The sequence below is a fragment of the Oncorhynchus nerka genome, linkage group LG27 (genome assembly GCF_034236695.1).
Source record: "Oncorhynchus nerka isolate Pitt River linkage group LG27, Oner_Uvic_2.0, whole genome shotgun sequence".
NCBI lineage: Eukaryota > Metazoa > Chordata > Actinopteri > Salmoniformes > Salmonidae > Oncorhynchus > Oncorhynchus nerka.
This window is the reverse complement of record NC_088422.1, coordinates 66,631,034-66,647,042: the sequence shown is the minus strand read 5'-3', so window position 1 is coordinate 66,647,042 and position 16,009 is coordinate 66,631,034. Positions and strand designations below refer to the sequence as shown.

The following is a 16,009-nucleotide window of genomic DNA, read 5'->3' as shown; positions in this document are numbered from 1 at the left end:
ACTTACTTGTGACTTGTAAAACAATGTCCCACCTCTGGTTTTTGGACTTTTCAGTCTGGGAATAGTCTCTCACTTCAAAATGTATGATTGTTGGTTGTTGTTTGTCCAACACTTTTCTGGACATAGTACAACTCAGTAAACCTGACAGTACACAGGTTGATCAATAGGATGTGAAGTTCACCTATGACGCTGTAAACGGGGTATGCATACAGCCAAAGATAAACACTGGAATGTACAAACTACAGGGAAGAACCTTTAAGCATTCTAAAGATATGCAGTTGTGTTGCATGATTACTAGCAATTTGACATTTCCTGGTTTCGCCCCTTCATTCCTTCTCTCCCTCCTCCATCTCTCATGCTAACCTGTCTCCCCATGCACACTAATCTCAGACCACTCATGTCAGTCAGGATTTGGAGTCTAACTCTCCCTCCCCCTTCTCTCCCCCTTTCCCCCTCCAGAGAAGCCTGTGACGGTGGAGCTGAGCTGTGGGGCGGGGCCTGTCCTCGTGGTGCTGGAGCCGGGACAGCCCCTGCTGCTGGACTGTCACCTGGGGGCCACGCCCCTGGCCACGCCCCTCAACGTCACCTGGCTGCAGGATGGGCTCCCCGTGCTGGAGGGGGAGGGGAACTCCCTCAGGACCCTTGCCAACGGATCACTGCTGGTGCTGCCCACCTCTGTGGATGGTCGGACACCTCAAGGGGTGGAGGGGGGCTACAGCTGTGTGAGCGCCGGCCCTTTTGGAGCTCTGACCAGCCGCTCCATTGCCGTTCACCTGGCCAGTGAGTAGTACTATTTCTCAGACTGGGCGGGGCTGTGCCCGCTCAACTCCACCAGGGTCAGACTCACATGGAATGGCATAATGGTCTGGTGTCCCAACATAGGAGCACAGCCATTTTCCTCAGGGGGATTTCCATACTTTGTCCTCCTCTGTCTCAGGCAAGAGATTGATCGTGTGGCTGGTCGGCCACACCGGGGGTGTCCTGGGAACAGGTTGGCGCCACACCGGTGGTGTCCTGGGAACAGGTAGGCTCCACACTGGTGGTGTCCTGGGAACAGGTAGGCGCCACACCGGTGGTGTCCTGGGAACAGGTAAGCTCCACACCGGTGGTGTCCTGGGAACAGGTAGGCTCCACACCGGTGGTGTCCTGGGAACAGGTAGGCGCCACACCGGTGGTGTCCTGGGAACAGGTAGGCTCCACACCGGTGGTGGCCTGGGAACAGGTAGGCTCCACACCGGTGGTGTCCTGGGAACAGGTAGGCTCCACACCGGTGGTGGCCTGGGAACAGGTAGGCTCCACACCGGTGGTGTCCTGGGAACAGGTAGGCTCCACACCGGTGGTGTCCTGGGAACAGGTAGGCGCCACACTGGTAGTGTCCTGGGAACAGGTAGGCTCCACACCGGTGGTGGCCTGGGAACATGTAGGCTCCACACCGGTGGTGTCCTGGGAACAGGTAGGTGCCACACTGGTGGTGTCCTGGGAACAGGTAGGCTCCACACTGGTGGTGTCCTGGGAACAGGTAGGCTCCACACTGGTGATGTCTTGGGAACTGGTAGGCTCCACACCGGTGGTGTCCTGGGAACAGGTAGGCTCCACACTGGTGGTGTCCTGGGAACAGGTAGGCTCCATACTGGTGATGTCCTGGGAACAGGTAGGCGCCACACCGGTGGTGTCCTGGGAACAGGTAGGCTCCACACTGGTGATGTCCTGGGAACTGGTAGACGCCACACCGGTGGTGTCCTGGGAACAGGTAGGCTCCACACTGGTGGTGCCCTGGGAACAGGAAGGCTCCACACCGGTGGTGTCCTGGGAACAGGTAGGCTCCACACCCGTGGGTTGAGGACAGAGGGGGAAAGGGGGTGAGCGAGAGAGGGGTGAAGAGTAGGATGGAGAGAGAGGGAGTGAGAGAGATAGAAGGTAGCAAGAGATCCGGTTTATCCCCCCTCGCCTCTCCCCTCCCTCTCCCCCCTCTCTCCTCCCTCTCTCCTCTCCTCTCCTCTCCTCTCCTCTCCCTCCCTCTCTCCCCCCCTCTCTCCTCTCCCCTCTCCTCTCTCTCTCCTCCTCTCCCTCTCTCCTCCCCTCCCTCTCTCCTCTCTCCTCCCTGTCCCCTCCCTCCCTCTCTCCCTCCCTCCTCCTCTCTCCTCTCTCTCCTCTCCCCTCTCCTCTCTCTCTCTCTCCCCCTCACCCTTCCCCTCTCTCCTCTCTCCTCTCCCCTCCCTCTCTCCTCTCTCCTCTCCTCCCTCTCCCTCCCCTCCCCTCCCTCTCCCTCCCTCCTCTCCCTCCCTCTCCCTCTCCTCTCTCTCCTCTCTCCTCTCCTCTCCCTCCCCCCTCTCCTCTCCCCTCCCTCTCTCTCTCCCTCTCCCTCTCTCCTCTCTCCTCTCCCTCTCCCTCCCTCCCTCTCTCTCCCCTCCCTCCTCTCCCTCCCTCTCTCCTCTCCCTCTCCCTCTCCCCCCCCTCTCTCTCCTCCTCCTCCTCTCTGCTCTCCTCTCTCTCCTCTCTCTCCTCTCCCCTCCTCTCCTCTCTCCTCTCCCCTCCTCTCTCCCTCCCTCTCCCTCCTCTCCCTCTCCTCTCCCTCTCTCCTCTCCCTCTCCCTCTCTCCTCTCCTCTCCCTCTCCTCCCTCTCTCCTCTCCCTCTCCTCCCCTCCCCTCTCTCCCCTCCCTCCTCTCTCCTCTCCTCTCCTCTCCTCTCCCCTCTCCTCCCTCTCTCTCTCTCCTCCCCCTCACCCTTCCCCTCTCTCCTCTCCTCTCCCCCTCTCTCCCTCCCTCTCTCCTCTCCCCTCCTCTCCCCTCCCTCTCTCCCCTCCCTCTCCCCTCCTCTCCTCTCTCTCTCCTCTCCTCTCCCCCTCCCCTCTCCTCTCCCTTCCCTCTCTCTCCCTCTCCCCCCTCTCTCTCTCCTCTCCCTCCCTCTCTCCTCTCCCTCCCTCCCCTCTCTCCTCTCCCCTCCCTCTCCCTCTCCTCTCTCCTCTCTCCTCTCCTCTCCCTCCCTCTCCCTCCCTCTCTCCCTCCTCTCTCTCTCCCCTCCTCTCTGCTCTCTCCCCCTCCCTCTCTCCTCTCCCTCTCCCTCTCTCCTCTCTCCTCTCCCCTCCCTCTCTCCTCTCCTCTCTCCTCCCCCTCTCCTCTCCCCTCTCTCCTCTCCCCTCTCCTCTATCCTCTCCCTCCCTCTCCCCTCCCTCTCTCCTCTCCCCTCTCTCTCTCCCTCTCCCTCTCTCCTCTCCCTCTCCTCTCCCCTCTCCTCTCCTCCCCCTCTCCCTCTCCCCTCTCCTCTCCCTCTCTCCTCTCCTCTCCCCTCCCTCTCTCCCCTCCCCTCCCCCTCTCCTCCTCTCTCCTCTCCTCTCCTCTCCTCTCTCCCCTCTCCTCTCCCCTCTCCTCTCCCCTCCTCTCTCCCTCCATCTCTCCTCTCTCCTCTCTCCCCTCCATCTCTCTCCCCTCCCTCTCTCTCTCCCTCTCTCTCTCCTCTCTCTCTCTCCTCTCTCCTCCTCTCTCCCTCCCTCTCCTCTCCCCTCCCTCTCTCCTCTCCCTCCCCCTCCTCTCTCCCCCCTCTCTCTCTCCCTCTCTCTGCTCTCTCCCTCCCTCTCTCCTCTTCTCCTCCTCTCCTCTCTCCTCTCCCTCCTCTCTCCTCTCCCTCTCCTCCTCTCCTCCCTCTCTCCTCTCCCTCCTCTCCCCTCTCCCTCTCTCTCCTCTCTCCTCTCCCTCCCTCTCTCCTCTCCCTCCCACTCTCCTCTCCTCTCTTCTCTCTCCTCCCTTCCCTCTCTCCTCCCTCTCCTCTCCCCTCCTCTCTCCCTCCCTCCTCCTCCCCTCCTCTCCTCTCCTCTCCCTCTCCTCTCTCTGCTCTCTCCCTCCCTCTCTCCTCTTCTCTCCTCCCTCTCCCTCTCCCTCTCCTCTCTCCTCTCCCCTCCCTCTCTCCTCTCCCTCTCCTCTCTCTCCCCCTCTCCCTCTCCCTATCCTCCTCCTCCCTCTCCCTCTCTCCCCCCTCTCTCTCCTCTCCTCCCCTCCCTCCCTCTCCCCCTCCCTCTCTCCTCTCTCCTCTCCTCCTCCCTCTCTCCCCTCCCTCTCTCCTCTCCCTCCCACTCTCCTCTCTCCTCTCTCCTCTCCCTTCCCTTTCTCTCCCTCTCCCTCTCCCTCTCTCCCTCTCCCCTCTCTCTCTCCCCTCCTCTCCACTCTCCCCTCCCTCTCTCTCTCTCCTCTCTCTCTCCTCTCTCCTCTCTCCTCTTCTCTCCTCTCCCTCCCCTCTCTCCTCTCCCCTCCCTCTCCCTCCCTCTCTCCTCTCTCCTCTCTCTCCCCCTCTCTCCCTCTCCCTATCCTCTCCCCTCTCCTCCCCTCTCCCTCCCCTCTCCTCTCCTCTCCTCTCTCCTCCCTCTCTCCTCCTCTCTCCTCTCCCCTCCCTCCTCCTCTCTCCTCTCCTGTCCCCTCCCTCTCTCCTCCCCCTCCTCTCTCCTCTCTCCTCCTCTCCCCTCTCCTCTCCTCCCCTCACCTCCCCTCTCCCTCTCCCCTCCCTCTCTCCTCCCTCCCACTCTCCTCTCCCTCTCCCTCCCTCTCTCCCCTCCCTCTCCCCTCTCTCCTCTCCTCTCCTCTCCCCTCTCCTCCCCTCCCTCTCTCCTCTCCTCTCTCCTCTCTCCCCCCTCTCTCCTCTCTCCTCCCCTCTCTCCTCTCTCCTCTCTCCTCTCCTTCTCCATTCTCTCTCCTTCCCTCTCTCCTCCCCTTCCCCTCTCCCTCCCTCTCTCTCTCCCCTCCATCCTCCTCTCCCCTCTCCCCTCCATCTCTCCTCTCCTCCCTCTCTCTCTCCCTTCCCTCCTCTCCCCTCCCTCTCTCCTCTCTCCTTCCCTCTCTCCTCTCCCCTCCCTCTCTCCTCTCCTCCCTCTCCCTCTCCTCCTCTCTCTCTCTCCTCTCTCCCCTCCCTCCCCTCTCCTCTTCTCTCCTCTCCTCCCCCTCTCTCCTCTCCTCTCCCTCCCCTCCCTCTCTCTCTCTCTCCTCCCTCTCTCCTCTCCCCTATCCTCTCCCCTCTCCTCTCCTCTCTCCCTCTCTCCTCTCCCCTCCCTCTCCTCTCCCCTCCCACTCTCCTCTCCTCTCTTCTCTCTCCTCTCCTTCCCTCCCCCTCCCTCTCTCCTCTCCCCTCCCCTCTCTCCTCTCCCTCCTCCTCTCTCCTCTCCCTCTCCCCTCCCTCTCTCCTCTCTCCTCTCCTCTCTGCTCCTCCCCTCCCTCTCTCCTCTTCCCCTCCCCCTCTCTCCTCTCCTCTCCTCTCTCCCCTCCCCTCTCCTCTCTCCTCTCCTCTCTCCCCCTCTCTCCTCCTCTCCCCTCTCCTCTCCCCTCTCCTCCCCCCCTCTCCTCTCCCCTCCTCTCTCCTCTCCCTCCCCCTCCCCTCCCCTCCCCTCTCTCCTCTCCCCTCCCTCTCTCTCTCCTCTCCCTCTCCCTTCCCTCTCCACCCTCCTCCCCTCTCTCCCTCCCCTCTCTCCCCCTCCCTCTCCACTCTCCCCTCCTCTCCCTCTCCCTCTCTGCTCCTCCTCCCTCTCTCCTCTCTCCTCTCCTCTCCCTCTCTCCCTCCTCTCTCCCTCCCTCTCTCCCTCTCTCCCCTCTCCCCCCTCTCTCTCTCCCCTATCCTCTCCCTCCCTCTCTCCCTCTCTCCTTCTCCCTTCTCCTCTCTCCTCTCCCTCTCTCCTCTCCCTCCCTTCCCTCTCCCTCCCTCCTCTCTCCCTCTCCTGTCCCCTCCCTCTCTCCTCTCCCTCCCTCTCTCCTCTCTCCCCTCCTCTCTCTCTCTCCCCTCCCTCTCTCCCCCTCTTCCCCTCTCCTCTCCCCCCCTCCCTCTCTCCTCTCTCCCCTCCCTCTCCTCCCCCACCTCTCTCTCCCTCTCCCCTATCCTCTCCCCTCCCCCCTCTCCTCTCCCCTCTCTCCTCTCCCTCTCTCCTCTCTCTCCCTCCCTCTCTGCTCTCTCTCCCTCCCTCTCTTCTCCTCTCTCCTCTCCCTTCTCTCTCCTCTCCCTTCCCTCTCCTCTCCCCTCCTCTCTCCTCCCCCCTCTCTCCTCCCCCTCCCCTATCCTCTCTCCCTCCCTCTCTGCCTCTCCCCTCCCTCTCTCTCTCTCCTCTCTCCTCTCTCCTCTCCCCTCCCTCTCCCTCTCCCTCTCTCCTCCCCCTCTCTCCTCTCCCTCCTCCTCCCTCTCCTCTCCCCTCTCCTCTCCCCCTCTCCTCTATCCCTCTCCCTTCCCTCCCCTCTCTCCCTCTCTCTCTCCTCTCCTCCCCTCTCCTCTCCTCTCCTCCCCCTCCTCCTCTCCTCTCCTCTCCCTCTCCTCTCCTCCCTCTCTCCTCTCCCCTCTCTCCCTCTCCTCCCTCTCCTCTCCCCTCTCCTCCCCTCTCCCTCTCCCTCTCCTCTCTCTCCCTCTCCTCCCCCTCACCCTTCCCCTCTCTCCCTCCCCTCCCTCTCTCCCTCCTCCCACTCTCCCCTCCCCTCTCTCCTCTCCCCTCCCTCTCCCCCTCCCTCTCCTCTCTCCTCTCCCTCCCTCTCCCTCCCTCTCCTTCCCTCTCTCCCTCCCCTCCCTCTCTCTCCTCTCCCCTCCCTCTCTCCCTCTCCTCCCTCTCCCTTCCCTCTCTCCTCTCCCCTCCCTCTCTCCTCTCCCCTCTCTCCCTCCCTCTCTCCTCTCTCCCCTCCCTCTCTCCTCTCCTGCTCTCCCCCTCTCTCTCCTCCTCTCCTCTCTCTCCCCTCTCTCCTCTCCTCTCTCCTCTCTCCCTCTCCCTCCCTCTCTCCTCTCTCTCCCTCCCCCTCTCTCCTCTCCCTATCCTCTCCCCTCTCCTCTCTCCTCTCCCTCTCCTCTCTCCTCCCCCTCTCTCCTCTCCCCTCTCCTCTCCTCTCCCCTCTCCTCTATCCTCTCTCCCTTCCCTCTCTCCTCTCCTCTCCTCTCCTCTCTCATCTCCCGTCACACTCTGCTCCCATAGAACTGCTTTCATTATCCTCTGTAAAAGTGGCAGTCTTTATTCAGTCATTAGCTTTGTGTAGAATGGGACTGTATCCTCTGTGGAGGTTCCTCCTTTTGTCAGCTGTCACATGCCTATTTATGAGAATGCCTTGTTTGGGGGGAATGAGGGGACAATGAGGTAGGGAGGTGATGACTGAGAGGGATGAAGGGAGGGAGGTGACTGAGGAGTTAGGATTGGTGAAAAGAGAAGGAAGTAGGAAGGTAGGGGAGGATACGTTGGGTAGGAAGGGAAGATGGGATATTTGGGTGGGAGGTAACTGAGGAGTTTGGGATGGTGAAGGCAGAGGCTGTTCTGGGATAGAGACTAATAAGTGTGTCCTTCAGAAGGTGTCTGTGGAGGGAGCTGGTAAATGTAATGTGCTGTAGACTACTACTGCTGTGAGATAGATGGGCTGCTGGAGACAAGCAGTGCCAAGGGCCTGCATGCAATGGGCCTCAACGAGCACACTGACATTGAGCAGAGAGACCAGAGGCCCATGTCTGTCTGTCTGTCTCATGTCTTTACCACCACCAATTAGGAGGCAGTCACCACGTGATAATTGTGTGACAGTCCTTCGTCTTTAATACTCTAAACATGTTTGATGTGCATGGCTGTTCTGAATGCTCCTTTCATGTGACTTCGTCCAAAAAGTGAGTGAGTCAGTTAAAGGGGGGTAAATCGCGGTAGAGGAGGAGGGGAGGAGAGGAGTTGGTGGACATGCCGACAGACAGAGAACAGGGAAGCCATGTGTTGTGGTCAGAGAGTACAAGGGGAGGGGAAGAAAGTTGCAATCTGATCGCTGAGGGGCCAAAGACAGAAAGAGAGGGGGAATAGAGAGGACAGGAGAGAGAAAGAAAGGGGAGGCACAGAGAGAACAGGAACAGACAGAGAACGGAGAGACTAAAAATAAATGTGCTATTGATTGAACTCATATAGAGCACAAGACATGCTAACAGATTTACAGATACAGTAATCTACTTTATCTGGTCCATTCACTCAGTAAGTTAACCATTAGCCCAGTTGGCCACAAGAGTTACAAGTGCTAGCTTACTTTACACTATTGGATGACCTGTTATCTATCTAGCTGCTCTGCGGAGCTCTGCTCTGTGTGCTCATTGAGAAACTTTGCTCCGTGTGTGTGTGTGTGTGTGTGTGTGTGTGTGTGTGTGTGTGTGTGTGTGTGTGTGTACAGCATCTAGTTTATGCAATGACAGGTGCTGAGCTTATTTGTGCTGTTAGTCAGCTAATAATATGTGGCTTTCTAAAGAACTTTGCCATGTGAGAATCAGCTCAGAAGTAGTTTTGACAGATTTATGTTTGGTCGCTAGGTAGGATTAGCCCTTATATGTGTTATGAAGCATGGCTTACGCGTCACATTTTCTAATCAGTTCAAAATGTATTTTTAATGTATGTCTTGGGATTTTACAGTCCAATGGAGAAATTAGGAACAACTTCAGGATGTAAGATGGATGGGCTGCTTTATGTATGGCTTTATGTCTAGTCTGTCACAGCGGTTTGGTGAGAATACAATTTGAAGGTAATCTTGGATTGGTATGTTCAGTTCTTTAGGACTGCAGGCTGGACAGAACAGCTTGCAACCCTGGAGCTGATTGATGAGGTAGTCAGAGCTCTTGTGTTCCCCCATAATGCCCCAAATCAGTCTGGCCTCAGGTCAGGGGCCCCCTTAGCCCTATAAGACTCAGCTCCAGGACTCACTGCTGCCCCCTGCTGTTAACTACAGTTATCACGTGTGGGCTACAGACTAGCTGACTGTATCTCTCTCTGTGTCTCTTTCTCTCTCTTTCTCCCTCTCTCTTGCTGTCTCTCTCTCTCTATCTCCCTCACCTTTCTCCCTCACTCCCAGCACTGTCTCGTTTCCATCAGGACCCAGAGGCCCAGGTGGTGCCCCTTGGGGGTGCTTCCCGCTTTGAGTGCCAGATAGACGGAGTGCCCACTCCAAGGATAACCTGGGAGAGGGACCAGGAACCCATCCCCAGCCAGCCTAGGTGAGACGCGCACACACACACGCACATTCTCACACACACACGCACGCACACACACACACACACACACACACACACACACACACACACACACACACACACACACACACACGGTGATGCAATCCAGCAGAGCCTGACAGTAAGTGATTGTCTGTTCTACTTGGTCCCAATGCTGTCCCCTAAGAGAGCTCCAGGCGGACAGCAGAGACTGGATCTGTTCTAAGGTCCATGCTGCCACTGATCATGTGAGGGCTGTGCTCCCTCCTCCACCATTCTACTTCATTGCATAATGGCAGTCAGGGAACAACCTGAGAATTTGGTAGGAAGTTCAATTAAATGAGTACATGTTGGTCTTTTTCAGTAGTGCAGAGTTCAGAGATAAGGGATGGACACAGATCTGTTGGTTTCCTCTCTGTCTGTCAGCCAGAGGCTGAAGGTCAGGGCCACAAAGTGCAGCCAGGTCACTTTCTCTCTTCTGTTTGTTCTACTCCCAAAACCCCTCCTACATCTCCCTTTCACATGGCTACAGGCTGAGGCCAGTCCAGTAACTGGGAACTGATGTGCTTTGAATCGAATTGGGTAGAAAGATGCACATAATCTACTGCACATGACTCTGCTCCCTCCCTTCTCCTCCCTGGCCTTTCCTCTCTCCTCGCTCTCGCTCCCTTCGTCTCCCTCATGGGAGAGATTTGGCCCTTTTTAAATTAAGTTACACTTTTTTTCCACCTGCTCTGTCCTTACCAATCATAGAAAGACTGGCAGCTGTTTGTTAGTCATTTAGATGCATATCGCACACACTCGGCATGTGTGTACGCGCATGTGCACACACACACACACACACACTTATGCGGTATACAGTATACAGTGAATTACTGTTCATGGCTTGCCTCGGAGTGATCATGTGCCGAGTTGACGGCCTGTATATGTTTGCCCTTCAAAGGCCATGGCCCACATATGGCTGTTCACATGACGACTTGTATAAATGTGTGTCTCATGTTGAATGGCCAGGAAATGGCCAGCTTTCCTTCATTAACATGGTTAAACTGACTAACATTACTATAACGTTCCAGGACCCTTGCTGCTGACCAGGAGGATCAGAGGAGCGGAAAGGTGGGGTGGTGGGTGGGGGGGGGGGCAGGACCAGTGTGCTAACAACACTCTGTGTATTGACATTCAGGGCTGAACAGCGGAGAATCATGTAGCGTTACTGATAGAAACCCCCGATTTAATGCCGTGTTGTCTGCCTGAAAACTCAAATGCACACTCTCACAGCCGAGCAGTGGCCACACACACACACACACACACACACACACACACACACACACACACACACTCTCACTAGTCACCAGAAACGGTCCCACTCTCATGCTCATTTACCCAAGCACTTAACACTATTGACGTTTCTGCCTCAGCTCTGCTGTTGGCTATACATTTGTGCCTGCCTGACATTATTAGAGGCATCTGGCTCAAAAACAGTCTATCCCTGTGTGACCCATAGGCCAATGCTGAACCAAATGCTGAACCAAGCTGTACAGTGCTGTGATGTTGTTGTGCTGACACAATGTGGTCCTAATGGGCAGCAGTAGAGATGAGACCCTGACCAGAGACCAGTGTTGTGATGTTGTTGTGCTGACACAATGTGGTCCTAATGGGCAGCAGTAGAGATGAGACCCTGACCAGAGACCAGTGTTGTGATGTTGTTGTGCTGACACAATGTGGTACTAATGGGCAGCAGTAGAGATGAGACCCTGACCAGAGACCAGTGTTGTGATGTTGTTGTGCTGACACAATGTGGTACTAATGGGCAGCAGTAGAGATGAGACCCTGACCAGAGACCAGTGTTGTGATGTTGTTGTGCTGACACAATGTGGTCCTAATGGGCAGCAGTAGAGATGAGACCCTGACCAGAGACCAGTGTTGTGATGTTGTTGTGCTGACACAATGTGGTACTAATGGGCAGCAGTAGAGATGAGACCCTGACCAGAGACCAGTGTTGTGATGTTGTTGTGCTGACACAATGTGGTCCTAATGGGCAGCAGTAGAGATGAGACCCTGACCAGAGACCAGTGTTGTGATGTTGTTGTGCTGACACAATGTGGTACTAATGGGCAGCAGTAGAGATGAGACCCTGACCAGAGACCAGTGTTGTGATGTTGTTGTGCTGACACAATGTGGTCCTAATGGGCAGCAGTAGAGATGAGACCCTGACCAGAGACCAGTGTTGTGATGTTGTTGTGCTGACACAATGTGGTACTAATGGGCAGCAGTAGAGATGAGACCCTGACCAGAGACCAGTGTTGTGATGTTGTTGTGCTGACACAATGTGGTACTAATGGGCAGCAGTAGAGATGAGACCCTGACCAGAGACCAGTGTTGTGATGTTGTTGTGCTGACACAATGTGGTCCTAATGGGCAGCAGTAGAGATGAGACCCTGACCAGAGACCAGTGTTGTGATGTTGTTGTGCTGACACAATGTGGTCCTAATGGGCAGCAGTAGAGATGAGACCCTGACCAGAGACCAGTGCTGTGATGTTGTTGTGCTGACACAATGTGGTCCTAATGGGCAGCAGTAGAGATGAGACCCTGACCAGAGACCAGTGCTGTGATGTTGTTGTGCTGACACAATGTGGTCCTAATGGGCAGCAGTAGAGATGAGACCCTGACCAGAGACCAGTGTTGTGATGTTGTTGTGCTGACACAATGTGGTCCTAATGGGCAGCAGTAGAGATGAGACCCTGACCAGAGACCAGTGTTGTGATGTTGTTGTGCTGACACAATGTGGTCCTAATGGGCAGCAGTAGAGATGAGACCCTGACCAGACACCAGTGTTGTGATGTTGTTGTGCTGACACAATGTGGTCCTAATGGGCAGCAGTAGAGATGAGACCCTGACCAGAGACCAGTGTTGTGTGCAGTCTCTCTATTGCACAGATGAGCTCTCTGTCTGTCTCTCAGGGCATTACTAGTCCATCATCATAGAGTTAAAAGGCTGTGGAATAGGAGTTGAATAGTGGAAAGCCCAGGCCTCAGGCTTGGAGGAACCTTCCGGGTTTGTGTGTGTGTGTGTGTGTGTGTGTGGTTGGGTGTGTGTGTGTGGAACCTGACCTGTCTTCCATGGCAGCAGAGGGGCAAGGAGGGAGGGAGGGAGGAGGAAGAGGAGCTGGTGGGTGAAAGAGAGATAAATATTGACAAGAGTCGGCACAACCAGCAGCCATGGCTGCTTCTAAATGTTGTTTTGCAATGCGCAATCTCTCTGACCTAGATTGAGAGCTCATTGTTCTCTTACATCTATCAGTAAAGATTTCTAAATCATTCTTTCTTTCTAGTCTCTTCTTTTTCTCCCCTGTTTACATATTCTTTGTCATTAGGAATACAATGTATTTAGTGTCATTTCTCTCTTCTTCCTTTCTTTTGTCTACTTCTATTTGAGATTCCATATTTGTGGACGGCGTTATGCTAAATAGCTGTTAGATATAAGGAGAGTGTAGCCTAATGGCCGTCACTGGAGACCTACTCCTGCAGTTCTGTATGGTGGTAATGAGCGTGTACACAGTTGGAGATTACCAGTGAGTTATTATATCTCACTAAGCACTAGTTCTTGCACTCTCCCCCTTCCACACACTCTCTCTCCTTCCCACCCTCTCTCCCTTTCCCTCTGTCTCCAGGTTCATCTCTCTCCCTAACGGTGTGCTCCAGATCTTGGGGGCGGTTAAGGAGGATGGGGGTGCGTACCGCTGTGTGGCCTCCAACTTTGCCCGGAAACGCTTCAGCCAGGATGCCATCCTCACTGTCACTACGGGTATGTTATGCTCTCTCAGTCTCTCTCTCTCTCCCTCTCGCTGATGACGTCTGTAGCCAAGTGATCCCTTTGGACGTGCTTGACCCCCTCTGTCTGGGTGTGTTCTTTAAATAGCCTATTTAGTGGATGGCTTCCTGCTTATATGTATTTCCTGAGAGGGTAAAGAGACAGAGACGGCTCCAGACCTATGGTCTCGTGTCTGATATCAGCAGGCTGTAAGCAGTATACACAGCCTCGCTCTGCTCTCCTCACCCACGTCTCTTCCCTTCTGACAAAAGGTGCATTACTGATGGAGATCAATCCTGGCCTTCAATTGGTTCCGTCAAACTTTAGTGTCTGTGAAAGGCCTATGTCTAGATCTGCTTCTATGTGAGCGTTGGCACGCAAACAGAAAGAGAGAGAGAGAGAGAGACCGTCTGAGCATCAGAAATATGTCCGAGTCTTTATACCTATTGGCCCTATTGAGCTTGTTGCCTGGACACAAGACTGAACTGTGTGGGAATGTCTGCATCCTGTGGAACAGCGAGGGAAACAGAGATGAATCACCTCTCTGCAGCATGTCCACACACACACTCACAGACAGGCACGCACTATAAGGGCACAGGGCGAAACCCAGATGCAGACATGGGAGGCGGGTGGTTCGAGTCTCTGATATTTATTATAATCTAAGGGGCAGGCAAGAGAATGGTCGTGGACAGGCAAAAGATCATAACAAGGTCAGAGACCAGGAGGTACAGAGTGGCAGGCAGGCTCGAGGTCAGGGCAGGCAGTATGGTCAGGCATGCTGGTTCAGAGTCAAGGCAGGCAAGGGTCAAAACCGCGAGGACTAGCAAAAGAGAGATAAGAAGAAAAAAAAGCAGGCACATGGAAAACCACACTGGTTGGCTTGACAAGACAAGCTGGCAACAGACAAACAGGGAACACCGGAATAAATACTAATGGGGAAAACGGGTGACACCTGGAGGTGGGAGGAGACAATCACAAAGACAGGTGAAACAGATCAGGGCATGACACGCACATTCACAAATAGACTTTGCATTATGTTGATGACTCAATACTCCTTGACACACTTACTGTATACCTTCTTTCTCTCCCACACACACACGGATGAGTACACAAACACCACACACTTTCACACTTTCACACACACACACACACACACATACACACATATTTCACACACGCACACACACACCACTCTCGCAGTCACACAGACAGCCCGAGCAGGTGAAGAAATTACAGCATTCCTGCCTTTTTCACACCTCCCAATATCCAATGTGAAGTGATGCTAGCTTACAGTAGCAGGTATTTGGGGTGACACAAAGCCCTGCTGCCTTAGAAACCTGAAGGTCAGAGAAGAAAGCACTCCCAGACTTTTTGAGGCGTTACGTAAAACATGTCAAATCTAATGCCATTACATCTCTAGCTTTCACTTTGGAAGAGGTTTATGAATGGAATACCTGAACACCAATGTCATCTTCCTGACAGAATAATGCTGAGCACATCAACTCCACTTATTCAATTGTACATTACGTCTATACCTTTATATACTGAACCACAATATAAACGCAACATGCAACAATTTCAACGATTTTACTGAGTTACAGTTCATATCAGGAAATCAGTCTATTGAAAGAAATGTATTAGGCTCTAATCTATGGGCCTTACATGACTGGGCAGCCACCTACTGGGGAGCCAGGCCCAGCCGATCATAATGAGCTTGTCCCCACAAAAGGGCTTTATTACAGACAGAAATACTACTCAGCCTCACCACCCCACCACCACCCCTCATCAGACGATCATGCAGATGGAGAAGCCGGATATGGAGGTCCTGAGCTTGCGTGGTTACATGTGGTCTGCGGTTGTGAGGCCGGACATTCTTGCAGTCAGCATGCCTATTGCACACTCCCTCAAAAAATCTGTGGCATTGAGTTGTGTGACAAAACTCCACATTTTAAAGTGGCCTTTTATTGTCCACAGCACAAGGTGCACCTGTGTAATGATCATGCTGGTTATCTTGGCAAAGGATAAATGTTCACTAACAGGGATGTAAACCAATTTGTGCACCAAATTTGAGAGAAATAAGCTATTTGTGCGTATGGAAAATATCAGGTATTTTCAGATCATGAAACATGGGACGAACGCTTTGACTTTATATTTTTGTTCAGTGTACTTTCTCTCTCTCATCCACACTCTGAGCACAGAACTTATACAAAACCCTATCGAGGCACATCCTGCAATCCTGGGAGAACTCGACTGGCCCATTTAAAACCTTAAGCCCTCATGCATAACCAAGTAGTGCTGTATGTATGCTCAATGATTAATTTATAATGTGCTTACAGTATCCCAGGACCCTGCTGGAGCTCATTATCATAATGTAGGCTCTGAGCAGAGAGACAGGCAGAGCAGGCCCCGGCCCAGGCAGTGTGATGGGCCTCCCGTCCTACCATAATTACCCCCAGAGCCACTCACACAGAGCCACTAAAAATAAGGGCCTCATCTGCTCTGCTAATGCACTCTTCTACTCCTCCAAGAAAATGATGGAGATTTATTTAGTCATATAGTTTGGCAGAATTACACCACCATGCTCTCGGAGTAAGGCCCTCACTGCCTCTCCTCCATTATCTGACTCCCCTCTCCCTCAGATGCCCTCTGTCTCTCTCTCTCTCTCTCTCTCTCTCTCTCTCTCTCTCTCTCAATCCGTCTACAATAAGTGACTCCAAAGAGGTTTAGCATACATAATATAGAGCCTTCTGCTCCTCTCTTAAGCCCATTGGGGCAGCTAGCTAGCCTGTTTGTGCAGCATTCATTCTGTTTTAACCAGGCTAGTAGCTAGCTCTGTCTCCTCCACTCATCTTCCTGACAGAGCTTCTAACTGTCCTAAACAGTGTTGCCAATGATTTTTCAGTGAGAATCTCCATTGGCTCCTTGATTTGTCGCTAGAAGTCACTAGATGACATTTTGCATTGCCACGACTACATCACAGCACCAATTGGCCTTGCTGCGGCACAGCTGCGGTCCCCGATGTCGTGTTTTTGGCCCCTCTCCTGCCGCAAACGCTCTTCCCTTGTGCTTCTCTGCCTGTGTGTGCACCGTTGCTGTGATTTTTGTTACACAGACAGCTTCTCCCATTCTTGTTAGTGGCAGAATTGTGTGGGGAAAGTCACTAAATGCTATCAAAACCATAGAAACTCTCAGTTGCAAAAACTCCCCAAAGGCAGCCTGAAAATTTGCTGAATTTGTCGCTAAACTCTTTTACCAATATA

General features: G+C 54.1%; 1 protein-coding gene across 1 annotated transcript in view; it reads left to right on the top strand.

The window, feature by feature from the left end:
- Positions 1–16,009, top strand: part of LOC115112528 (immunoglobulin superfamily DCC subclass member 4-like) — a 66,287-nt gene that overhangs the window by 23,960 nt on the left and 26,318 nt on the right. The window contains exons 2-4 of the mRNA XM_065011905.1: positions 460–780; positions 8,806–8,947; positions 12,610–12,743. Coding sequence (XP_064867977.1) covers positions 460–780; positions 8,806–8,947; positions 12,610–12,743 — 597 coding nt within the window. The remainder of the gene's footprint in view (positions 1–459; positions 781–8,805; positions 8,948–12,609; positions 12,744–16,009) is intronic.